The sequence below is a fragment of the Malaclemys terrapin genome, chromosome 2 (genome assembly GCF_027887155.1).
Source record: "Malaclemys terrapin pileata isolate rMalTer1 chromosome 2, rMalTer1.hap1, whole genome shotgun sequence".
NCBI lineage: Eukaryota > Metazoa > Chordata > Testudines > Emydidae > Malaclemys > Malaclemys terrapin.
Window position 1 is genome coordinate 285,780,234 of NC_071506.1, and position 24,039 is coordinate 285,804,272.

Consider the following 24,039-nt stretch of genomic DNA (forward strand, 5'->3'; position numbering starts at 1 on the left):
AAAAATATAAATTTTAAAAAAATGTATTTAATTTAAATTGTCTTTTGAAAAGTCATGGGATAAGAGGGAAATCCTCTCATGGATCAGTAATGGGTTAAAAGACAGGAAACAAAGGGTAAGAATAAATGATCAGTTTTCAGAATGGAGAGAGATAAATAGTGGTGTCCCTGAGGGGTCAGTCCCGGGACCATTACTGTTCAACATACTCATAAATGATCTGGAAAAAGGGATAAACAGTGAGGTGGCAAAATTTGCAGATGATACAAAACTACTCAAGATGGTTAAGTCCCAGGCAGACTGCGAAGAGTTACAAAGGGATCTCTCAAAACTGGGTGACTGGGCAACAATATGGCAGATGAAATTCAATGTTGATAAATGCAAAGTAATGAACATTGGAAAACATAATCTCAACTATACATATACAATGATGGAGTCTGAATTAGCTGTTCTCACTGAAGAAAATGATCTTGGCGTCACTGTGGATAGTTCTCTGAAAACACCCACTCAATGTACAGCGGTGTCAAAAATGTGAACAGAATGTTGGGAATCGTTAAGAAAGGGATTGATAATAAGACAGAAAATATCATATTGCCTCTATATAAATCCATGGTACGCCCACATCTTGAATACTGCATGAAGATGTGATCGCCCCATCCCAAAAAAGATATATTGGACTTGGAAAAGGTTCAGAGATGGGCAACTAAAATGATTAGGGGTATGAAACAGGAGGAGAGATTAAAATGACTGGGAATTTTCAGCTTAGAAAAGAGATGACTAAGGGGGAATATGATAGAAGTCTATAAAATCTTGCCTGGTGTGAAGAAAGTGAATAAGGAAGTGTTATTTAATCCTTCACATAACACAAGAACTAGCAGTCACCCAATGAAATTAATAGGCTGTAGGTTTTAAAAAAACAAAAGGAAGTACTTCTTCACACAACGTAAGTCAACCCGTGGAACTCTTTGCTGTGAAGATCAAAACCATAACAGGATTAAAAAAAGAACTAGATAAATTCCTGGAGACTAGGTCCATCAGTGGCTATTAGCCAGGATGGGGAGGGATGCAACACCATGCTCGGAGTGTCCCTAGCCTGTTTGCCAGAAGCTGGAAATGGGCAACAGGGGATGGGTCACTTGATGATCACCTGTTCTGTTCATTCCCTGTGAAGCACCTGGCCTTGACCACTGTCAGAAGACAGGATACTGGGCTAGATGGACCTTTGGTCTGACCCAGTATGATCATTCTTATGTAAAAATTAATTATAATAATTAAAATGTTTAGTACAGAAACTCCCCAACATAACGACCTCTCAAGATAGCAACGATGTGAGATAACAACCTTGGCAAATAATGCATTTTAAAAATCTTGGCCTACTAGGAAACATATTTATATAAGTTTCCATTCCCAGTCACAAATCTAGCATTCTGGAGCAAAGTCACTAAAATAGAGTCCAACAAACAAATGTCTATTTAACGTGCCCCTCACTTTTCCCTCCACCGCACCCCACTCACCGGTGTTGTCCTTGGTCAGTGGAGACTCCGAGTTCAGAGGTCACGTGAGTTCACCTCCCTGGTGGGGGGCAGGAAGGCACCTTGCTCGTTCCTCCAGCTGCTCACAGTTCGCTCTGGCCACTGCTGTTTGTTGTGCCACCGTTCACTCCATCGCTCTGTTGCCAATGGCCCTGCACCATCACCTTCTGCTGCCACCTGCCACTGTGACCTCTGCGAGTTGGTCTCTTGAGGTTCCACTCAGCTCTCAGTGATTTCAGCTGAGCTCTCAGTGGGGGAACCTCGCTGCTAGTGCAGTCTGGGCTGTCTCTTCCGCAGAAACACTGTCCCCACAGGAACACTGTCCCACAGCAGGACTAAGCACTTAGCCCTGATTATCAGTGAGTTCAGCTGCAGTGGTCACTGAACAGAACAAAGGACTATCTATGGAGCCTAATCAGCTCTGTCTTTAACCAGTGGAGAGGGACAGGTCCCCACCCTTCTCTTGATGCCCTCAATCAGCACAGGCTAAGTACAGTTCTACTGCCCTTTACTCATACAACACGAACAACGTTTCTTCCCCCCCACCCCCTCACATTCAAGTGATTTGTAACCCAACCCCAGCCAAAATCTATCCCTTGGGCGACACAGCTCTGTTTGCTGGGTACGTAGGTAGATTAGGTGGGAATGTAAATACAATCTGGTCCTGAAGCCGTTCCCCCCAGCCCCAGCTCATCACTAGCTGTCAGGGAGAGTCATTTAGACTTCGCTTACAAATCATCATTTGGCCAACGTCACCAGAATGAATGCACTGACATTGTCATAAAAACAACAGCTGTAGAAGGAAGCCAGTCTGTGTTCATACTTTTCAAATCTATGATACTTTTTCAGATACACGTATTTGATCATACACTGTATATGCTTTTAAAGTGGGTATTAATGTTTCAATTTCAATTCAAATTTCCTAACAGTCACTAAATTGGCATGTAACTGGTTCACAAAACTGGGGGGTGTTGGGGAAATTCAGGGGGGTGTAGGGAAATCACTGGGGTGGCAGCCCCTTGCAGAGACGGGCAGCCTGGAGGGATCAGGGGATTGCAGGAAATGGGGCACCGGCTCCAATCCGGCCTCAGGTTGGGGGGCTGGCTGGCGTGGGGCTGGCTCTGATCTGCCCAGGGCGGTGCAGGGGAGAAGCTGGCAGGTGGTGGGTCAGGGAGTGGGGTCGGGGGCCTCTTTCTCTGTCCAGTTCTCCCTTGCCCCCCTCCTCTCCCATCTCCTCTCTGGCCCTTTCCTGCTGCAGGGGATGTGGCCGTGAACGGGCAGGAGGTGGCCCTGCCCTTTGCCAGCGCTGACCTGAGCATCCGACGGGCCTCGTCCTCCTTCCTGCTGCTCCAGGCCTTCGGGGCCCATGTGCTGTGGGGGCTGGAGCTCCCCGCCGCCTACATCACCCTGCAGCCCGGCTTTGCCGGCAAGGTGAGCCCAGCACCCCGGGTGAGGGAGGTGGTGGGTCTTAGCCCCATGCCTGGCAAAGCAAGAGTCCACGTTCCCACAGCCCCCCGCAGGCCTGGCACCAGCCAGCCTCCCTGCTGCATGTGGGGAGGGGGAGCTCCCTGGCTGTCCCCCAGCCCCTTGGGGTTCTGGGCTGGCACCCTCACCCCCCTCCCCCGGCAGGTGCGAGGCCTGTGCGGCACCTACAACTGGAACCAGCAGGACGAGTTCACCACCCCTGCCGGGGACGTGGAGCCCAGCGTCGCCGCCTTCGCAAACAAGTTCCGGGTGTCGAGCGAGTGCCCCACGCTCAGCTCCTTCGCCTTCGACCCCTGCGGCACCTACGCCCAGCACAGGGAGTTCGCCGAGGTCGCCTGCGCCGTCCTGCACGGCTCAGCCTTCCAGGTACCCGCCCCCCCACTCCCCCCCGGCGGAACCCCTGAGACCGTGGTGCCGGGCACCGGATCTGGGGGTGTGCGGATCCAGGAGTGTTCGCCGTGTGCCTCTGGCACGGGTGTGGGCCTGTCTGGGGTGTGTCTGCCCTGAGGGACCCTGGTCACCCCGTGTCTGTGTCACGTGTGTCACGTGTCACGGGACTGGCCCTCTCCACGTGTGGCTGTTCGCACATGCGCTGTCCGTGTGCCCGTGCATCTGTGGGGCTGGTTTCTGAAGTGCCCCCTTGTGCTCTGCCCCCAGCAGAGGCCCCCGCAATGGAAGGGCCTGGAGCCCGGGCGGCTGCTCCGAGCCCCTGGGTGACGCACCCCCTGCCCTGTCCCACAGCCCTGCCACGACGTGGTGGAGCGGGAGCCCTACTACCAGCTCTGCCTCTATGACGTGTGCGGCTGCGCGGCCGGCGGGGACTGTCTGTGCAGCGCCCTGGCCGCCTACGCCAGGCAGTGCGCCCAGGAGGGGACGCCGGTGCCCTGGAGGAACCAGACCTTCTGCGGTGGGTGACGGCCTGGGCGCGTGTCTGGGGAGGGGAGCCCTGCCTGGCTGGGTGGGACAGCCTAGCTTGGGCAACACGGACGGAGGATGGGGCTGGGTTATGGGGAATGAGCAGGGGTCTGGCACTGGAGAACAGACAGAGCTGGGGGATGGGCTCAGGAGAAGGGTCGGGGGAAGGGATGGACGGGGGATGGGCACTGGAGAAGGAGCGCGGGAAGGGATGGACGGGGGACGGGCACTGGAGAAGGGGTGCAGGAAGGGATGAGCGGGAGATGGGCACTGGAGAAGGGGCAGGAGAGGGGATGGGCAGGGGATGGGCACTGGAGAAGGGGCAGGGGAAGGGATGAGTGGGGGATGGGCACTGGAGAAGGGTCGGGGGAAGGGATGGGCACTGGAGATGGGGTGGGGGATGGGCGCTGGAGAAGGGGCGGGGGAGGGGATGGACGGGGGATGGGCTCTGGAGGATTGGGGTTGGGGAACGGGGCAGGTCTCTCTGTGAGGAAGTTGGAGGTTCCTGCGCTAAGGCCCCTGCCCCCCTCTCCCTCTCCCCACAGCGGTGCCGTGCAGCGGGGGGCAGGTCTACCAGGAGTGCAGCGCCCCCTGCAGGAAGAGCTGTGCCGAGCTGCGCCTGGGGGAGGCCAGCTCCTGCCAGGCCCTGGCGCTGTGCGTGGCCGGCTGTACCTGCCCCGAGGGACTGGTGCTGGACGACAGCGGGCAGTGCGTCCCGCCGGGCATGTGCCCCTGCGAGCACGGGGGGGAGACCTACCCGCCCGGCAGCACAATCCACCGGAGCTGCAATGCCTGGTGCGTAGCCCTGCCCCCTCCCCACTGCGCTGGGCATGGAGGGGGCCACACCGCGGAGCCGCCTGCCCCAGCACCTCCCGCCGAGCTGGTGGGGCAGGCTGTGGGCCCAGCTCCCCAGCACGGCCCGTGGCTCTGCGCCACCGAGTCAGTGCCAGGGGAGAGACGTCTTGCGGCTGCCAGCAGCCCAGTTCCACCAGCACCCAGCCCCGAGCGGGACGTGGAGACTGGCTGGCTCAGGGGGGTGGGGAATGGGACACGGGGCCTTTCCCTGCTAGGGGGCGCTGGCTCCCATCCGGTCCCAGGGCAGGGACTGGCTCAGGGGGGCGGGGAATGGCACACCGACCCAGGTCAGACTGTAACTTGCTGTCCGGTGGTCCCTGTGGGAAAACCCTCCAGCACAGCAGGCTCGAACTGCCCCAGCAGAGAGCACAGGCAGACAGGGCCGAGGGCCTGCCCTTCCCTCTGCCCCTAGACGGGACCCCTATGGGCAGGGCTGCCGCCGGTGCTCAGGGGTGGGGGGAGAGGAACCCAAACCACCTGCAGCTGCTATTGCAAGGAGCCATGCCAGTGCCTCTGGGGCCCGATCCTTCCCCCTCAGGATAGGAGTAACTCCTGCTGCCGTCCCTGGGGGCTGCTTGTATCCTGCCGTGGGAGAACCTGGCCCCTGCAGGCTAGTCGTAGCGTGTGCACATGCGGAACTCACTGCCACAGGATCCTGCGAAGGGCGAGGACTTAGCGGCATTCAGAGCTGGGTTAGAGCTTGCTGAGAGAGAGGCCCGCAGGGATGTGCTGGGCCAGTGTTCCCAGGGCGGCAGCCCTCGTGTGTCGGGGCCGGAGCTGCTCCCCAGCTGGGGGGAGGAAGGAATGGTCCCCGTGCACCGTGTGCGGAGAGGAGGGCAGGAGAGCCGTGATTGGGGGGATGGGGGGCGCCCTGCTCTCTCCCCTCAGATTGGGTGAGGTGGTGGTAGGAGATGTCTGATGAAATCACCCTATGGCCTGTTTCTGATGGCACCACAGGATAGGTTGATTTCATTGAATGTCTCTGCCACATGACGCCGGCTCTCGCCCTGCACCTGGCCTCAGGCACGGACCGTCCACCACGCTCCGGGAGGGGCCTGGCCCGGGGGGTGCACACAGCAGGGAACCCCAACCCCCGGCAGGGGAGTCCAGGGAGCCTGGCAGTGCCTGGCTGGGCCCTTCTGCCAGCCCGTGCCTGGGATCTCACCAGCTGTCACAGAGAGTGGGGGAGTCAGGGCCCTGCACCCCCCTTCCTGGGATCCCCCGGGACTCTCAGCCAGCCAGTAACACGGAAGGTTAATTGGACAGTAGGAACGCAGGCTACAGCAGAGCTTGTAGGTACAACCTGGACCCCTCAGTCGAGTCCTTCTGGGGGCAGGGAGCTTAGCCCCCAGCTTGGGGTTCCCTGCGTTGCACCACCCAGCCCAAACTGAAACCAAAAACTCCTCCAGCAGCTCTCTTCCCCCTCCCCCCAGCTCCTCCTCTCCTTTGTCCCGTCTCCCGGGCAGAAGGTGTCACTTCTCCCACCCCCCTCCTGGCTCAGGTTACAGCTCAGGGATCTTCCTTCCCATCCCCAATGCAACCCCCCTGCAACGTTCCCAGGTGAAATCCGCCCGCTCCCTGGTCCGTCCCACCAACTAAGCAGCGTAGAGCCAGGTCACTACTTGGAAGGGAGATCTCCTGGGGGCTGCAGGGAGTGGCGCTCTCCCCTCAGTCAGTGTGTGGTGCTTGGCCGTGGGGAGCGGGGTGGGGGCTCGGCAGGGGGTGCTGGGGAGCGGGGCGGGGGCTTGGCAGGGAGTGCTGGGCTGTGGGGAGCGGGGCGGGAGCTTGGCAGGGGACGCTGGGCCACGGGGCAGGGGCGCGGCGGGAGGCACTGGGGAGTGGGGCGGGGGTGCGGCGGGAGGCGCTGGGGAGTGGGGCGGGGGCTCGGCAGGGGGTGCTGGGGAGTGGGGCGGGGGCTCGGTGGGAGGCGCTGACCATGGGAAGCGGGGTGGGGGCTCGGCAGGGGGTGCTGGGGAGCGGGGTGGGGGCTTGGCAGGGAGTGCTGGGCTGTGGGGAGCGGGGCGGGAGCTCGGCAGGGGGCGCTGGGCCACAGGGCAGGGGTGTGGTGGGGGGCTCAGCGGTGGGCTGCAGGGTGGGGGCTCAGCGGGAGGCGCTCTCCCCTCAGTCAGTGCTGCCCATGCTGTGCTAGGGGCGCTGTGCTGCCCTTAGGGACCCCCAGTGCTTTTTGGGATGGGGAGAGGACCGGCTGGCTCCCAGGAGCGCTGGCAGAGGGGGCCCGGTCGCCTGACCTGGGTCAGGGGTATGAAGGGTGACCCCCCCGGTCCGGGCGGGCAGGCGGGCGGGTCGCTGCGGGCGGGCGTTCCCCTTACCCGTGGCCCTGCCTTGCAGCATCTGCGTGAACGGGCTCTGGAACTGCACTGACGACAGCTGCCCCGAAGCCGCCTTCTGCCCCGGGGAGCTGGTCTACGCCTACGGGTCCTGCCTGCGCACCTGCGCCACTGCCGAGGGCAACCTGAGCTGCCCGGGGCTCTCTGCCGGCTGCGTCTGCCCGCCAGGCACCGTCCTCCTCGTGAGTCTCTCGTCCCCCCCCGGGCTCTGCCCCAGCCTGTGAGCAGTGGGCTGGGCACGGGAGTGGGGGGGCAGTCATGGACACCAGGCTTGAGGCTGTGCCCCCAGCTTTGGGACGGTCTCTGGGAGGCCCCTTCACTGGGCCAGCTCCCCAGGGGTCCCGCTCTGCCTCCAGGGTGAGTCACGCGGCCTCACCACCCCCTAGACTGGCCCTTGCGCCTGCACCTGGGTTGACCCCCAGCTTGGGCTCGAGCCAGAGAGGAGGTGGGCTGGATCCCCCCTTCCCCTCGCAGATCTGCCCAACCCAGAGGGAGCTGGGCCAACCCCACCCTGCCCTGGTCTCCTGGGAGCTCTGGGGCCTCGAGGCCATTCTCAGGCTCCCTTTCCTCCTCCCAGAACGAGCGCTGCGTCTCCCCGGATGAGTGTCCCTGCCACCATAACGGCAGGCTGTACCAGCCCAACGACACCATCGCCAAGGACTGCAACACCTGGTAAGGGCACCCAGGCATCCGACGGCCCAGCCTCTCCTGGCTGCCGGCCCTGACCGGGGATTGCCATGTGGAGCGGGCGGGAGGTGGTGTGGGGCTGGTGTGGGGGGCAGGGCTGGGGCTCGCGCAGGGCTAAGGAGCGAAGTGGGATGTGCCAGAGCTGTGCCTAGGGCTGGGGGTGCTGGCAGGATCTGGAGTGGTGTCAGGGCCCAGGGCTGGGGGTGCTGGCAATGCCCAGGGTGCTGGCAGTGCTGGCAGTGCCCAGGGCTGTGGGTGCTGGGGATGCCCAGGGTGCAGGCGGTGACCAGGGCTGGGGGTGCTGGGGATGCCCAGGGTGCTGGCGGTACCCAGGGTTGGGGGTGCTGGCGATGCCCAGGGTGCTGGCGGTACCCAGGGTTGGGGGTGCTGGCGATGCCCAGGGTGCTGGCGGTGCCCAGGGCTGGGGGTGCTGGGGATGCCCAGGGTGCTGGCGGTGCCCAGGGCTGGGGGTGCTGGGGATGCCCAGGGTGCTGGCAGTGCCCAGGGTGCTGGCAGTGCCCGGGTATGCAGGGTGGCTGAGCCCCGACACCCCTCTCCTTTGCTGTGCAGCGTGTGCCGGAGCCGTCGCTGGCAGTGCAGCAGCCACCACTGCGCGGGCACCTGCGTGGCCACGGGAGACCCGCACTACGTCACCTTCGACGGGCGGCCCTTCTCCTTCCTGGGGGACTGCGAGTACGTCCTGGCACGCGAGGGCAGCGGCCTCTTCACCGTCACCTCCGAGAACGTGCCCTGCGGCACCAGCGGCGTCACCTGCACCAAGTCGGTGGTGGTGGTGATCGGGAACACCGTCGTGCACCTGCTAAGAGGTGGGGAGCGGGGGCAGAGCCGTGAACCGTTCCAGGAGACGTGAGCACGAGCCAGAGCCAGGCTCTCCAGGCCAGTGTGTCCCAGCAAGCAGCAGCTTGCGGGTTCCCAGGCCAGGCTCAGTTCGTGTCTCTCTTTGGGGCCCCTCTGCACTGGCTCCCTGCCCAGCTGCTGCTGCCCCACAAGCCCCACATGGACCTGCACCCGCCGGCTGGCAGCCACAGCCGGCTCCACACGCGGCCCTGCAGGGGGGTCCTGCGCTGCTTCTGTGCGTCCGGCTAAGGCCTCTCTCAGCAGCCATGCGGGCGCTGCTTCCAGCCACTGGAGTCCGGCCACCTCCTGGCAGGGCTCAAACCAGGACCCTGCCCCTCACCTGGCCAGGAGCAATGGGGTGTGCACTGAGCAGGGAGGGGATGGGAGTTGTAAGTTCCCTGGTTAGCAGAGCCATCAGAGTGCAGTGTATTGTATTGTATTGTGTTGCAGTGCGGTGTGATGCATCACAGTGTTGTGTGGTGCATTCCATTGCATTGCATCACAGTCTGATGTGGTGCATTCCACCATTGCATTGCAGTGTGGTGTGCTACATTATACAGAACTGCAGTGCGGTGCATTGTATTATATTGCAGCGTGGTGTGTTACTGTAACAATGCTGCCTCGGGTGGGACACTTCTGAGAGTATCAATTCAGGACAAATTGCTTAACACAGGGCAGTTACAGCTCAAGGCTGGGGTCCTTTGCACACCCAGGAAAACCAAACCAGCCCGACAGAGAAGACTTCAGTCTCACCCCACTGGCTAAGCACAAGTCACACAGGCAATTCCCTCAGACACTCCAGTTTCCCAATATCACCACCAGTGCCACTCGTTATGGGGACAAATGGTTATGAAAACCAATACCCCAATAAAAGAAAAAAGGTTCTTCTGATCCCAAAGGACCAAGCCCCAGACCCAGGTCAAATGATAACTTAGATCTGACCCAAAATACACGCTATAGCCAATTCTTATTAACTAAACTAAAATTTATTAAAAAGAAAAGCGAGAGAGTGTGTTGGTTAAAAGATCAATCTACAGACAGACTTGAATTCAATTCTTGAGGTTCAGCTACATAGCAAAGATGAGCTTGTAGTTGCCAAAAGTCCTTTTAGAAATAGTCCAGAGGTTATAGTCCAATGTCCATATTCAGGGTGACTCCAGTCAGTGACTGGGGATCTCAATCCTTGTGGCTTAAGGTTTCCCCCTCTTGAAACCCAAAGCAGATCTGAGATGAAGCAGGATCGTGTCCCAGGGTTCTTATACATTTCCAGCAGCCTTTCTGCCTGAGAAAACAATAGGCCTAACTCTCCTTCTTCTAAACATCCTGGCAATTAGCACAGGGTAATTTATCCATTAAACAGTTCAGATACAGGTTACCACAACCTTCAAAGAGACATAGAGACAATAATACTATTTCCCTCAAGTGTCTTCCTAAATGTTAATATTCCTTTTTTTTGAGCTTTGAATCAAAGCTATAGCTATAGACAAGACTTGTTTGCTGACATCACAAGCCCTGAGCAAACATCTCCCCTTCTACCTCTAACAATGCAGACTTGCATTTCACAGCTCTGTTCATTTACACATCTTCCTAACCGGTCTCTGAAGTTCGGTCATGGGTCAGGTCAGTCTGTGAGTTAATTAACTCTTTCCGGCCCCGTGTCACCTTTCAATGAGATATTATATTACATTCATAACGTCACAGATACATTGCGTTGCATCGCAGGGCAGTGCGATGTGGTGTGTTGCATCATAGAATGGTGCGGTGCATTGCGTCGCATCATGGGTTGGTGCCTTACGTTGCATTGCAAAGCGATGCATTGCGATGCGTTGCATTGCAGGGCATGGCGTTGCATTGCATCTGAGGGTAGGTCTACACTACCCGGTAGTTCGGCGGCGAGCAAATCAAACTTCTGGGTTCGACTTATCGTGTCTTGTCTGGACGAGATAAGTCGAACCCGGAAGTGCTCGCTGTCGACTGCGGTACTCCAGCTCGGCGAGAGGAGTACCACGAAGTCGACGGGGGAGCCTGCCTGCCGCATCTGGACTGAGGTAGGTTCGAACTAAGGTACTTCGAACTTCAGCTACGTTATTCACATAGCTGAAGTTGCCTACCTTAGTTCGAATTGGGGGGTTAGTGTAGACCTGCCCACAGAGTGGTGCGGTGCATTGCATCATGGGGCAGCGCAGTGCCGCATGGTGCCGTGCGTTGTTCTGCACCGTGCAGTATTTCCCAGGCTGTGACCTGTGCAGGGCCCTGCGGCTGGCGGGGAGCTCCCCAGACACTGACTGTCCCGCTACGCTCTGATTTTCTACCTGTGACCAGGAAAGGACGTGACAGTGAACGGAGTCTCAGTGTGGCCCCCAAAGACCTACAGCGGGAATGGCCTGACCCTGGAGCGAGCTGGCGTCTTTCTCATCCTCATCTCCCAGCTGGGGCTCAGCGTGCTCTGGGACGGAGGTGAGGCCCTGCCAGGCGGAGGAGGCAGGTCCTTGCCAGGCGGAGGGGGCGGGGCCCTGCCAGGCGGAGGGGGCAGGTCCTTGCCAGGCCGAGGGGGCAGGGCCCTGCCAGGCCGAGGGAGCGGGTCCTTGCCAGGCGGAGGGGGTGGGTCCTTGCCAGGCCGAGGGGGCGGGGCCCTGCCAGGCCGAGGGGGCGGGACTCTGCCAGGTGGGACATGGGAAGCACATGGCTTGTTTCCCTGATGGCAACCTGGGCTGTCACCTGGGCCCTGCTGCCCTTCCGTGACTCCTGGAAATCGGTGAGAACGGGAACTTCTTCCATCTGATCTGCCCTGGGGTCGGGGCAGGGTCGCTCTTTGTAGTCTGTGCTCCAGGGCTCTGCCCAGCCTAGTCAGAAACCTCCCTAGCCATGGGGCTGCCCCCTGCCCTGTTCTGTCTGGTGCATCTCCCTGCCGGGGACTGATCCTTATCCTTGCCGTACAGGCAGGGGCACCCAGCCGTCCCCCCGCTGCAGTGAGATCCTGGTGGTACCCTGGAGTCAGGCTGAATTTCCCCCAGAGCCTGGGGGGCGGAGGGGCTGGAGGGGGTGGGGCTCCCCTTCGCCCCGATGGAGCTCCTGGGAATGCAGAGCTCCCATCCCTCCCCCCAGCAGAACCCCAAGCCCACTGCCCTCTGCCCCCCCCCCCCCAGGCACTCGGGTGTACGTGAAACTGGAGCCCTGGTACCAGGGCCGCGTGGCGGGGCTGTGCGGGAATTTTGACGGGGACACAGAGAACGACTTCACCAGCCGGCAGGGCGTCGTGGAGCCCACCTCTGACCTGTTCGGCAACTCCTGGCGCGTCAGCCTCCTGTGCCCCGAGGTCAACAACGAGGACTTCGAGCACCCCTGCACCGTACGTCCCGGAGCTGGCGGGGGAGAGGAAACCTGTGCCAGCAGGGGAGCGCTGTGCTGGGCCGAGGCTGGGGCGCCAAGGGCTGGAGTGGGGCAGGGTGGACGGGACGCGGGGGTGCTGCGGGGGCTGGGAAGTCGGGGTGCAGGGACGTGGGGGTGCTGCGGGGGCTGGGAAAAGTCGGGGTGCGGGACGCGGGGGTGCTGCGGCGGCTGGGAAGTCGGGGTGCGGGACGCGGGGTGCTGCGGCGGCTGGGAAGTCGGGGTGCCGAGATGCGGGGGTGCTGCGGCGGCTGGGAAGTCGGGGTGCGGGGACGTGGGGGTGCTGCAGCGGATGGGAATTCGGGGTGCCGAGCTGCAGGGGTGCTGCGGCGGCTGGGAATTTGGGGTGCGGGGACGTGGGGGTGCTGCGGCGGCTGGGAAGTCGGGGTGCCGGGACGCGAGGGTGCTGCGGCGGCTGGGAATTCGGGGTGCTCACATTCCCATCTCTGGTTCCCAGGCGAACGCTCACCGTGGGACCTGGGCCCGGAAGCGCTGCAGCATCATCATGCAGCACCTCTTTGCCCCGTGCCACGAGGAGGTGCCCTGCCAGCAGTTCTACGACTGGTGTGTCTTCGATGCCTGCGGGTAGGTGCCGGGGGCTGGGCTGGCAGGGGGGCAGGCTCTGGGGCCTGGGCGCTGAGCGCCGGCGAGGGAAGCTGTCCTGGATCCACAGGCCCGGTGCTCTGGCGCGGCTTTGGAACGGGTCCCTGGGAGGACCCCTCTGTGTGTCACCTCCTCAGGGTCACACTCTCACAAGGGTCCACCCTCAGCTTCCCTGCCTGCTGGGACACGTCCATCGGGGTCGGTCCCAGAGCTCTCTGACTTCTCTTTAGACCCAGTCCAGGAGCTTCCAGCCCCCCTGGCCCCTCCCCAGCCCTTTGTCCTCCAGCTGGTCTCTCTCTCTCTCTGTCACACACACACACACTGGGAGGGCAGTTGTCTATGGTCGTTTGTTGCTAGGTGCCAAATGTCCGGGCAATTGCAATGGGCATTGTCTTCTGGGACTGTCCATGGGCGTGGGCCCGAGGCAGCCCGGCCCTCCCGGGCTCTGCAAAGAGTAAACAACCCTTCCCCCCACCTAGTTACCCATGTACCACATAGGGGAAACTGAGGCACGCTCAATATTCATACCACACACTCTGAACAATTCCCACTCTGTCACAGGTGGCAGGGCCCCCTGCTGTTCCCTGCAGCCCGTGGTCTGTGCAGGAGTTTGGTCTGAGAGCCGGGCTGCCGGTGCTGGCCTCCCCTGGCTCTGCTCAGGCCGGCCCTGGGGATCGTGAGGGGCTCAGGACCGGCGTGAGGGATGCTAGGGAGGGAGCAGGGGCCCCTCTGAGGCTCGGCGATACCAGCCCGGCTCCTAGAGAAGAGGCAGGGGTCCGAGTTTGTGTGTCCCTGGGGGGGTCTGGGTGCACGGGGGGAGCTCCGGGCTGAGTGGACCCCGGTTGGCTTCCCCCTGCCCTCAGGTCTGAGCGTGGAGTCCGGGTTCCCCTCCCCTTCCACGGGCTGTAGGGGAGCCAGGCTGGACACGGAGATGAATCCCCCGCCCAGGCCACCCACATCTGGCTTGTGAGCAGTGTCCCGCCCAGCCGTCGGCTGCTGGCGGCTGACGCGGCGCCGTGTGTTGGCAGGTGCGACTCCGGAGGGGACTGCGAGTGTCTGTGCACAGCCATCGCCGCCTACGCCGAGGAGTGTAACCAGCGCGGGGTGTACGTCCGCTGGAGGAGCCAGGAGCTGTGTCGTGAGTGTCCCCCCCTCCCCCCCCCGGGGCTGAGCCTGGAGAGAGGGGCTGGGCGGTGTGGGCCAGGATGGGCCGGGGCTCCCCCCAGGGCTCACAGCCGCGGGGTCCATGGCAGAGCGCGTCCAGCCGCGGGGATCCGGCTAGCTGTCAGGGCTGGAGAGGGGGTGGGACGGGGGGCGCCTCAGCAGAGCCCAGGCCCTGGGGTTTTGCCCTCTCCCCCCACCCCTGCCCCAGCGGGCGGCAGCAGCCAGGCCAGCACGGCCAGGCTGGAGGCGGCAGGGCCCTGGAGGTGTGTGTCCCCGGGGTGGGGCCGTGTGCAGCGTGTAGCCCCCGGAGAGCCAGCACCTGGCCGGTGGCCGTGACCCCCGCCTGTGTCTCCCTGCCAGCCATGCAGTGCGACAACGGGCTGGAGTACGAAGCCTGCGGTCCCGCCTGCCCCCAGACCTGCACGAACTTCGGCCTGGAGCCCCCCGAGCACTGTGATGCCATCTCCTGCGTGGAGGGCTGCTTTTGCCCTGACGGGCGGGTCCTGCATGGTGAGCGGCTGGGGGCATGGCGGTGATGGGGGCAGGGCGGTGATGGGGCGTTGGGAATGTGGTGGTGATGGGACCGGGGCAACAGGGTGCTGGGGGCAGGGCAGTGATGGGGGTGCTGGGAATGTGGCAGTCATGGGGGCGCAGGTGGCACTGTGGCGGCACGGTGCTGGGGGCAGGGCAGTGATGGGGGCACTGGGGTGGCTGGGGGCAGGGCGGTGATGGGGGTGCTGGGAATGTGGCGGTGATGGGGGCGCTGGTGGCACCGTGGCGACAGGGCGCTGGGGGCAGGGCAGTGACGGGGGCACTGGGGTGGCTGGGGGCAGGGCGGTGATGGGGGTGCTGGGAATGTGGCGGTGATGGGGGCGCTGGGGGCAGGGCAGTGACGGGGGCGCTGGGATGACTGGAGGTTTGGGGGATGCAGTGAAAGGGGCGCTGGGGTGTGGGGAGACGGAGTCTGTCCCAGGTGTGACTCAGGGCAAAAATCTGTCTGGGGATTGGTCCTGCTTTGAGCAGGGGGTTGGACTAGATACCTCCTGAGGTCCCTTCCAACCCCGATATTCTATGATTCACCGAACCGGTAACAAAAAGCGACTCGCTCTGGAGTCACCACATTGGTTCACAAGCAGCCAAAACCACAGTCCCCCTTCAGCGTTCCAGCCCGGGGCTCCCAGCCAGACAGGGCTTGTGTCCTGAGAGGTCACTGAAAGCCCAATTCACCACGTGAGAGGTTCGCCCAGGCCCAGGGACCGGACACTTCCCTCCAGCTCAGTGTGTCTCTCAGGCCTTACCAATATCACCCTGCCAGCCAGTCCCGAGCGAGCCAGCTAACGATTTCTGAAGAAAAGCAGAGCAGAGGGTGATTGGCTGGTTAACGAATCACACGTACGTGTGATTTGCAGCGATGGAGCAGGCCGCTGGCTTGCAAAAGTCTCTCTGGCAACTTCCAAAAGATTGGCTGGGTCTCAGTCTGTTGTCCGAAATACCCTTTTTGGAAATGCCCAGAGCAGGAAAGAGGCAAAGCTGTGATGTCACAGCCCAGGTGCATGGGAAGTTACTGGCCCAAGATGGAGTCCAGGGTCACCTGAGCATGGACAGTTACTGGTACAAGATGGAGTCTTAGGTCACATGGCCTTGCGTGGTTTGCTGACTGAGGGGCGCTGGCTAGCCCCGATGTCAATCTCTCTGGGGTGTCGCCCGGGAACAAACACCGGTTTGAGATACCGATGCACAGCCAATATTCCTCCTTCCCATACCCAGCTGATACACGCATCACTTAGCAAATCGTAACTCTTCCGGTGATGCCTTATGTGATACACTTTGTACAAGATTTGAGTGATAGAGGGGTCACCTTTCCTATACACAGCATCCCAGCAGGTCTGAGGGATGCTGCCTCTCCCAGCCCGGTGCCCCTTGGTGCCACACTGTGCCAGCCCCGGAGCCGGGATGCCCAGGACTCCACCCTACTTCAGAAGCAGGCTGTGGGAAACACCGCTGCCCGCTCTGAACGCGCTGGGGATGGGCTCTCACCCCACAGAGCTCAGGAATGGGGGGGGGGGGGAGAGGCTGTCTCTCTCAGCGCTCCCCTGCAGCCCTCTCGGCCGGGTGTGGGGCCCTGAGTCCCCGAGCACCCTGGGGTTGGCAGTGGTAATGTGGGGGATCTCCAGGGCCCGGATTGCATCGCTCTCCCGCTTGCCCCAGCAGATGGCAGCTGCATCGACCCCGCCGAGTGCCCCTGTTTCTGGGAGGGCATCTCGTTCCCGGCGGGCGCTGTGGTGAAGCAGGAGTGCAAGAACTGGTGAGTGCGGGCTAGTGCCCTGCGAGCCGTCTCCCCTGGGCCAGCTCCCTCCCGCTCGTCTTCCGGGTCTGCCTCCGCCAAGCGCCCTCGAGCATCCGGGGGGGCATTGCCACAGCCCAGGGGGCTCCCCGCCAGCCCCATGCCCTGAGGTGACAGCCAGGAGAGGCCATGGGCAGCTCCCCCAGGGGTAGGTGAAGGGCAGCCATCCCCGCCTGCCAGCTGGGAGCTGTGCCCTGTGTCGAGGGGACTGCTGTGGGCTGTTACGGATGGCCAGGTCCCAGCAGATCCCATAGAGCCCTCCCCGGGCTAGATCGGACTCTCTGGGCACTGCCTGCCCCACCCTGTGACATCCCCACCCCCTGGGGAGGCAGTTCCCCCAGACACACACACAGGCGGACAGACATCACTCCGGAGCTTTGCTTCCGCTCCGTGGCGGCCCTGCCCGGCGCGGACCTGACGCCCGCTCTCCCTCGGCCCGCAGCACGTGTGAGGCGGGGCTGTGGCAGTGCGATGCGCCCACGGAGCCCTGCCTGGTCCCGCCCCGCTGCCCCGAGGCGGAGTTCGCCTGCCGCACGGGCGGGCGCTGCGTGCCCAGCGCCTGGGTCTGCGACAACGAGGACGACTGTGGGGACGGCTCGGACGAGTTCTGTGTGCCCAGCTGTGCCCCGCAGCAGTACCAGTGCGCCAGCGGGCAGTGCGTGGCCTGGGGGTACCGCTGCGACGGCGCCGCCGACTGCTTGGACCACTCGGACGAGCGCGACTGCCCGGCGCCCGGCTGCGCCCAGCAGGAGTTCCGCTGCGCCAACGGGCGCTGCATCCCCCGGGCACACGTCTGCGACGGGGAGCTGGACTGTGGCTTCGCCGACGAGTCCGATGAGGCTGGTGAGTGACGGGCCGTGGGCCGGGCCTGGAGCGGCAGGGCTAGCGAGAGGCAGTGCAGGGCCACCCACCTGGCCAGCGGGCTATCGAGCCAGGCCCTAGAGCCTGTGTGCTGGGGCCCATGAGAGGGGCAGAAAGGTAGGTGAGGTGATGCCCCGCCTGTGCCCCTCTGGAGATCCCCAGGCAGAGGTCCCAGCCCTGGCCCCTATGCACACGAGGCTCAGAGTACGGGGCCCTGGCGGGTGAGTCACTGGGGGGCTCCCGGAGTGGAAGGCAGAACAGGCCCTGCATGGTGAGTGACGGGGGGGCTGATCCCGTGGCAGAGCGTGGGGCCTGCTCCCTCCTGTCGGTGCCACCGGCTCCCAGTAGCTGAGTGCCCGCTCCCCGTGGAGACCCCTGGGGGACCCGGGCCCCGCTGCCTGTGGAGACCTCCGGGGGGGACCTGGGCCACGCTCCCGGTAGCTGAGTGCCCGCTCCCTGTGGAGACCCCTGGTGGACCAGGACCCCACTCCCGGTAGCTGAGTGCCAGGTTGCCAGACATGTGCCATTCCCCGGGGAGCCTGGTGCGGGGATGTGGGCTGTCCCGGTGGGAGGAGTCTGACCCCGTCTGGCCCCAGCAGGCTGCAGCCCCCCGTGTGGGGCTGGGGAGTTCGGCTGCGCGGCGGGGCGGTGCCTGCCCTATCTGCATCGCTGCGATGGGCACGACGACTGCGGGGACTTCAGCGATGAGCGGGAGTGCGTGTGCCCCCCCGGCGACTTCCAGTGCCCGGACGCGCTGTGCCTGCCGCCAGCCCTGGTGTGCGATGGGAAGAGGGACTGCCCGGCTGGCACCGATGAGTCCTTCTGCCCAGGTGAGCCGCTGGCCCACCGCCCCGCATGGCTCCTCTCTCCCCACGCTGGCCTCCCCCTTGGCTGTGCTGGGGCCACCCACCGCCCAGGGGCGACAACCCCCTCGCCAGGCCTGGCCTCGCCCCACCAGGACCGTCCTCCATGGGCAGCCACCCCTTCACCCCAGCCGGGACGGCCACCCTCCTCCACCCCTCAGAGCCCCGCCATGCCACCGTGCAGGCCCTGGAGTGAATGCCCTGCTCGTGAGGGGGCCAGGCTGCCGGCCCGAGAGCCTGGATCCCCCTTGGGAGCCGAGTGTGGGCAGCAGTGAGAGGTGCCAACCCGCCCGCCAATGCGCCTCCCCCTGCGCTGGGGCCTGCGCTGGGAGCTGCCCTCGGCCGGGTGGCAGTGTGTGATCGGGCAGCCCCTCTGAATTCTGCCCGCTGCAGGCCGGGTGACCTGTGCCCCGGGGCAGCTGCCGTGCCCGGACGGCTCCTGTGTCAGCCGGACGCGGGTGTGCGACGGAGACTGGGACTGCGGGGACGGCTCTGACGAGAGCCCAGCTCGGTGCCTGACGGCGCGGCCCAGCCCCCTGCCCACGGCGCTGCCCGTGACTCTCCTGCCGCCGGCCAACCGCACCGCCGGTGAGTGGGCCAGGGGCTGCCGGGGCGGGGGACTGCGGCTTCCGCACTCTGGCCAGTCAGCGCCAGTGGGGCACAGATCCTGCCTGCTCCCCACTGTGCCCCTGCTGGGAGCTGCCCCCACAGCCGGCGCTCTGCCCCTACCCCCCACCGCCCCCAGCCGGGCACTCCCCCCACAGCCAGCGCCCTGCCCCCTCCCCACAGTGCCCCAGCCGGGCACTCCCCCCACAGCCGGCGCCCTGCCCCCTCCCCACAGTGCCCCCTGCTGGGAGCTCCTCCCACAGCCGGCGCCCTGCCCCCTCCCCACAGTGCCCCCTGCTGGGAGCTCCTCCCACAGCCGGCGCCCTGCCCCCTCCCCACAGTGCCCCCAGCCGGGCACTCCCCCCACAGCCAGCGCCCTGCCCCCTCCCCACGGCGCCCACTGCCAGGAGCTCCCCCCACAGCCGGCGCCCTGCCCCCTTCCCACAGTGCCCCCTGCTGAGAGCTCCCCCCACAGCCAGCGCCCTGCCCCTACCCCACAGTGCCCCAGCCGGGCACTCCCCCACAGCCAGCACCCTGCCCGCTCCCCACAGCGCCCCCAGCCGGGCACTCCCCCCACAGCCGGCGCCCTGCCCCTTCCCCACAGTGCCCCAGCCGGGCACTCCCCCACAGCCAGCGCCCTGTCCCCTCCCCACAGTGCCCCAGCCGGGCACTCCCCCACAGCCGGTGCCCTGCCCCCTCCCCACAGCGCCCCCTGCTGGGATCGAGGCATCGACGCTGTAGGGGACGAGGCTGCCGCTGGGTCCTCTCCCCGTGGTCTCCCTGTAGGACCCCCCCCCCACGCAGGACCTAGCCCTGAGGGCTCCCTCGGTCTCCCCTCACAGCGCCCCTGTGCGGCCGCTACGAGTTCCATTGTGGCAGCGGGGAGTGCCGGCCGCGCGGCTGGGTGTGCGACGACGAGGCCGACTGCCTGGACGGCAGCGACGAGCTGGTGTGCAACCGGACCTGTGGCCTGGACCAGCACACGTGCGCCGTCAGCGCCGAGTGCATCCCCTACGGGCAGCTGTGCGACGGCATCCCCCAGTGCCGGGACCAGTCCGACGAGAGCACCGACAACTGCGGTGAGTCCGGTGCCGGCCCTGCCCGTGAGACCCAGCCCCCGCCTCCCGGGACCCTTCCTCCAGCCCCGCCCGACCCAGCGCCCGCCTCCCGGGACCCTTCCTCCAGCCCCGCCCGACCCAGCCCCCGCCTCCCGGGACCCTTCCTCCAGCCCCGCCCGACCCAACCCGCCCCTCCCGGGACCCTTCCTCCAGCCCCGCCCGACCCAGCCCCCGCCTCCCGGGGCCCTTCCTCCAGCCCCGCCCGACCCAGCCCCCGCCTCCCGGGGCCCTTCCTCCAGCCCCGCCCGACCCAGCCCCCGCCTCCCGGGGCCCTTCCTCCAGCCCCGCCCAACCCAACCTGCGCCTCCCGGGACCTTTCCTCCAGCCCCGCCCGACCCAGCCCCCGCCTCCCGGGACCCTTCCTCCAGCCCCGCCCGACCCAGCCCGCGCCTCCCGGGGCCCTTCCTCCAGCCCCGCCCGACCCAACCTGCGCCTCCCGGGACCTTTCCTCCAGCCCCGCCCGACCCAGCCCCCGCCTCCCGGGACCCTTCCTCCAGCCCCGCCCGACCCAGCCCCCGCCTCCCGGGACCTTTCCTCCAGCCCCGCCCGACCCAACCCCCGCCTCCCGGGGCCTTTCCTCCAGCCCCGCCCGACCCAGCCCCCGCCTCCCGGGGCCCTTCCTCCAGCCCCGCCCGACCCAGCCCGCGCCTCCCGGGGCCCTTCCTCCAGCCCCGCCCGACCCAGCCCCCGCCTCCCGGGGCCCTTCCTCCAGCCCCGCCCGACCCAGCCCCCGCCTCCCAGGGCCTTTCCTCCAGCCCTGCCCGACCCAGCCCCCGCCTCCCGGGGCCTTTCCTCCAGCCCCGCCCGACCCAGCCCCCGCCTCCCGGGGCCCTTCCTCCAGCCCCGCCCGACCCAACCTGCGCCTCCCGGGACCTTTCCTCCAGCCCCGCCCGACCCAGCCCCCGCCTCCCGGGACCCTTCCTCCAGCCCCGCCCGACCCAGCCCCCGCCTCCCGGGACCTTTCCTCCAGCCCCGCCCGACCCAGCCCCCGCCTCCCGGGGCCTTTCCTCCAGCCCCGCCCGACCCAGCCCGCGCCTCCCGGGGCCCTTCCTCCAGCCCCGCCCGACCCAGCCCCCGCCTCCCGGGACCCTTCCTCCAGCCCCGCCCGACCCAACCTGCGCCTCCCGGGACCTTTCCTCCTCCCCTCGCTTTGTTCCTCGCCTCCCTGTCCCGGGCCCCTATGACCCCCCAATGCCGGCTCCAGCCCCGCCCCACCCAGCCTGCGCCTCCCGGGGCCCTTCCTCCTCCCCTTGCCTTGTCCTTCGCCTCCCCCGCCCTGGGGCCTTTGTGACCCCCCAACGCAGACTACTGCCTCCATTCCTCTCCCCTCTCTTGATACCTGCTGTCCAGCCCCCCGACCCCAGCTGCAGAGCTGCCCCGTTTGGTCCGTTGGGTGAGTGGGCCAGGCCGTGGCTTCGGCACCCCAGCCAGTCAGCGCCAGTGGGACAGGGCGTTTCAGTCCTCGGCTCTGAGCCCCCCGTCGATGGTGACTGGGCCCCACGGAGCTGGCGCAAAGTGCCCTGCCCTGTGCTGGCTGCTGACCCATGCCCAGCCCGGGGCCGGCTACACTCGCTGCTCAGAGCCGCGCTCGGAGACGGTGGCGCTCTGCGGGGCAGACGAGGCCGCCTGGGGTCCCCTCCGCCAGAGCCCAACTGACCACAGACCCCACGTCTGGCGAACGCGCAGAGTGAGCCGAGGGCACGTGCTGAGTCCTCAGCGCAGGCCGGCCGCACCTATGCCTTGGGGTCCCTGGTGTAACCCCCTGCCCCCCTCCCCCCCCCGAGCTGGGCTCCGATTCGGGCACAGAGCCAAGCCTGCTGAGTGGGCAACAGCCTCCGTTCACTGCCCTGGGCCCTGCCCACTCGCCTTTACTCTCTGGCCGTGGGGCCCCACTCGGTGACATGGGCAGGTCCTGGCTTCGGGTCCCACCCGCCTGCACCCCTAGTGCTGCCCCTGCCCCTCCCCCCCGCCCCAGGCAACGGCAGACACCCCACTCGCCTGCACCCCTAGTGCTGCCCCTCCCCCCTCGCCCCAGACACCCCACCCCCCTGCACCCCTAGTGCTGCCCCTCCCCCCCCGCCCCAGGCAACGGCAGACACCCCACTCGCCTGCACCCCTAGTGCTGCCCCTCCCCCGCGCCCCAGGCAACGGCAGACACCCCACTCGCCTGCACCCCTAGTGCTGCCCCTCCCCCCCGCCCCAGGCAACGGCAGACACCCCACCCGCCTGCACCCCTAGTGCTGCCCCTCCCCCCTCGCCCCAGACACCCCACTCGCCTGCACCCCTAGTGCTGCCCCTCCCCCCCGCCCCAGGCAACGGCAGACACCCCACCCGCCTGCACCCCTAGTGCTGCCCCTCCCCCCTCGCCCCAGACACCCCACTCGCCTGCGCCCTTAGTGCTGCCCCTCCCCCCCCGCCCCAGGCAGCGGCAGACACCCCGCCCGCCTGCACCCCTAGTGCTGCCCCTCCCCCCCCGCCCCAGGCAACGGCAGACACCCCACTCGCCTGCACCCCTAGTGCTGCCCCTCCCCCGCGCCCCAGGCAACGGCAGACACCCCGCCCGCCTGCACCCCTAGTGCTGCCCCTCCCCCCCGCCCCAGGAAGCGGCAGACACCCCACCCGCCTGCACCCCTAGTGCTGCCCCTCCCCCCCCGCCCCAGACACCCCACTCGCCTGCACCCCTAGTGCTGCCCCTCCCCCCCCGCCCCAGACACCCCACTCGCCTGCGCCCCTAGTGCTGCCCCTCCCCCCCGCCCCAGGAAGCGGCAGACACCCCACCCGCCTGCACCCCTAGTGCTGCCCCTCCCTCCCCGCCCCAGACACCCCACTCGCCTGCGCCCCTAGTGCTGCCCCTCCCCCCCGCCCCAGGAAGCGGCAGACACCCCACCCGCCTGCACCCCTAGTGCTGCCCCTCCCCCCCCGCCCCAGACACCTGTTGCGGATTGTGGGGGAGTTAGGGCCCTGCACCCCTCTTCCCGAGATTCACTGCGACTCTCAGCCAGCCAGTAAAGCAGAAGGTTTATTTAAGGACAGGAACACAGTCTCAAGCAGAGCGTGTAGGTACGACCAGACCCCCTCAATTAGGTCCCTCTGGGAGGTTCAGGGAGCTTAGACCCCAGCTTGGGGTTCCCTGCGTTGCACCACCCAGCTCAAACTCAAACTAAACCCCAAGCCCCTCCCGCTGCTCCTCTCCTTTGTTCAGTCTCCCGGGCAGAAGGTGTTAATTCTCCCCACCCCCGTTCCTGGCTCAGGTTACAGCTCAGGTAGCTTCCTTCAAGGGAAGTCCCACATCCCCACTGCAACCCCCCTGCAACATTCCCAGGTCAAATCTGCCCTGCTCCCTGCTCCGTCACATCTCTCCCCCCTTCGAGACTGAACTGAGCGGGGTCACTCTGACCAGTGACCTGGGGAAGTTCAGGGCTCCCTCTCCGGGACAACGCGTCCGCTATCAGGTTGTCACGTCCCTTCACATGGACCACGTCCATGTCATAATCCTGCAGGAGCAGGCTCCATCTCAGGAGCTTGGCGTTGGCTCCTTTCATCTGGTGCAGCCAGGTCAGGGGAGAGTGGTCGGTGTGCACGGTGAAGTGACGCCCAAAGAGATATGGCTCTAGTTTCTTGAGGGCCCACACCATGGCCAGGCATTCCTTCTCGATGGCCGCGTAGTTCTGCTCCCGGGGTAGCAACTTCTTGCTCAGGTACACGATGGGGTGTCTCTCCCCCTTTTCATCCTCCTGCATTAACACCGCCCCCAGTCCTGTGTCTGAGGCGTCGGTGAACACCATAAAGGGCTTGTCAAAGTCTGGGTTTGCCAGAACTGGGCCACTGACCAGAGCCTCCTTCAGCGCCCGGAGAGCCTCCTGGCACTCCTCGGTCCAGACCACTTTGTCTGGCTTCCCCTTCTTGCACAGCTCAGTGATGGGGGCGGCTATGGCGCTAAAGTGGGGCACGAACCTCCGATAGTATCCTGCCATCCCAATAAAGGCTTGGACCTGCTTTTTGGTTTGAGGAGCGGGCCAGTCTCTGATCACCTCCACTTTGGCTGGTTCCGGCTTTAGGCAGCCGCTTCCCACCCGGTGGCCTAGGTAGGATACCTCAGCCATCCCCACCTTGCACTTCTCCGGTTTTACGGTCAGCCCAGCCTTCTGGAGTCGGTCCAGCACTTGTCTAACCTGGGATATGTGGTCCTCCCAGGTCTGGCTAAAGACACAGATGTCATCGATATACGCCACGGCAAAACTCTCCATCCCCCTCAGTAGCTGATCCACCAGGCGCTGGAAGGTGGCCAGCGCTCCCTTGAGGCCGAAGGGCAGGGTCAGGAACTCATAGAGCCCCAGAGGGGTGACAAAGGCCGATTTCAGCCTGGCATCTGCATCCAGCGGCACTTGCCAATAGCCCTTTGTAAGATCCATGGTG

At 64.8% G+C, this 24,039-nt stretch overlaps 1 protein-coding gene across 1 annotated transcript in view; it reads left to right on the forward strand.

Annotated features, from left to right (window-relative positions):
• Positions 1-24,039, forward strand: part of LOC128831358 (SCO-spondin-like) — a 141,278-nt gene that overhangs the window by 18,762 nt on the left and 98,477 nt on the right. The window contains exons 15-31 of the mRNA XM_054017670.1: positions 2,788-2,960; positions 3,159-3,380; positions 3,756-3,921; positions 4,475-4,724; positions 7,134-7,314; positions 7,710-7,804; positions 8,390-8,646; positions 11,000-11,134; positions 11,824-12,026; positions 12,522-12,649; positions 13,696-13,805; positions 14,192-14,341; positions 16,043-16,136; positions 16,618-17,018; positions 17,636-17,866; positions 18,293-18,487; positions 19,348-19,584. Coding sequence (XP_053873645.1) covers positions 2,788-2,960; positions 3,159-3,380; positions 3,756-3,921; positions 4,475-4,724; positions 7,134-7,314; positions 7,710-7,804; positions 8,390-8,646; positions 11,000-11,134; positions 11,824-12,026; positions 12,522-12,649; positions 13,696-13,805; positions 14,192-14,341; positions 16,043-16,136; positions 16,618-17,018; positions 17,636-17,866; positions 18,293-18,487; positions 19,348-19,584 — 3,228 coding nt within the window. The remainder of the gene's footprint in view (positions 1-2,787; positions 2,961-3,158; positions 3,381-3,755; positions 3,922-4,474; positions 4,725-7,133; positions 7,315-7,709; positions 7,805-8,389; positions 8,647-10,999; positions 11,135-11,823; positions 12,027-12,521; positions 12,650-13,695; positions 13,806-14,191; positions 14,342-16,042; positions 16,137-16,617; positions 17,019-17,635; positions 17,867-18,292; positions 18,488-19,347; positions 19,585-24,039) is intronic.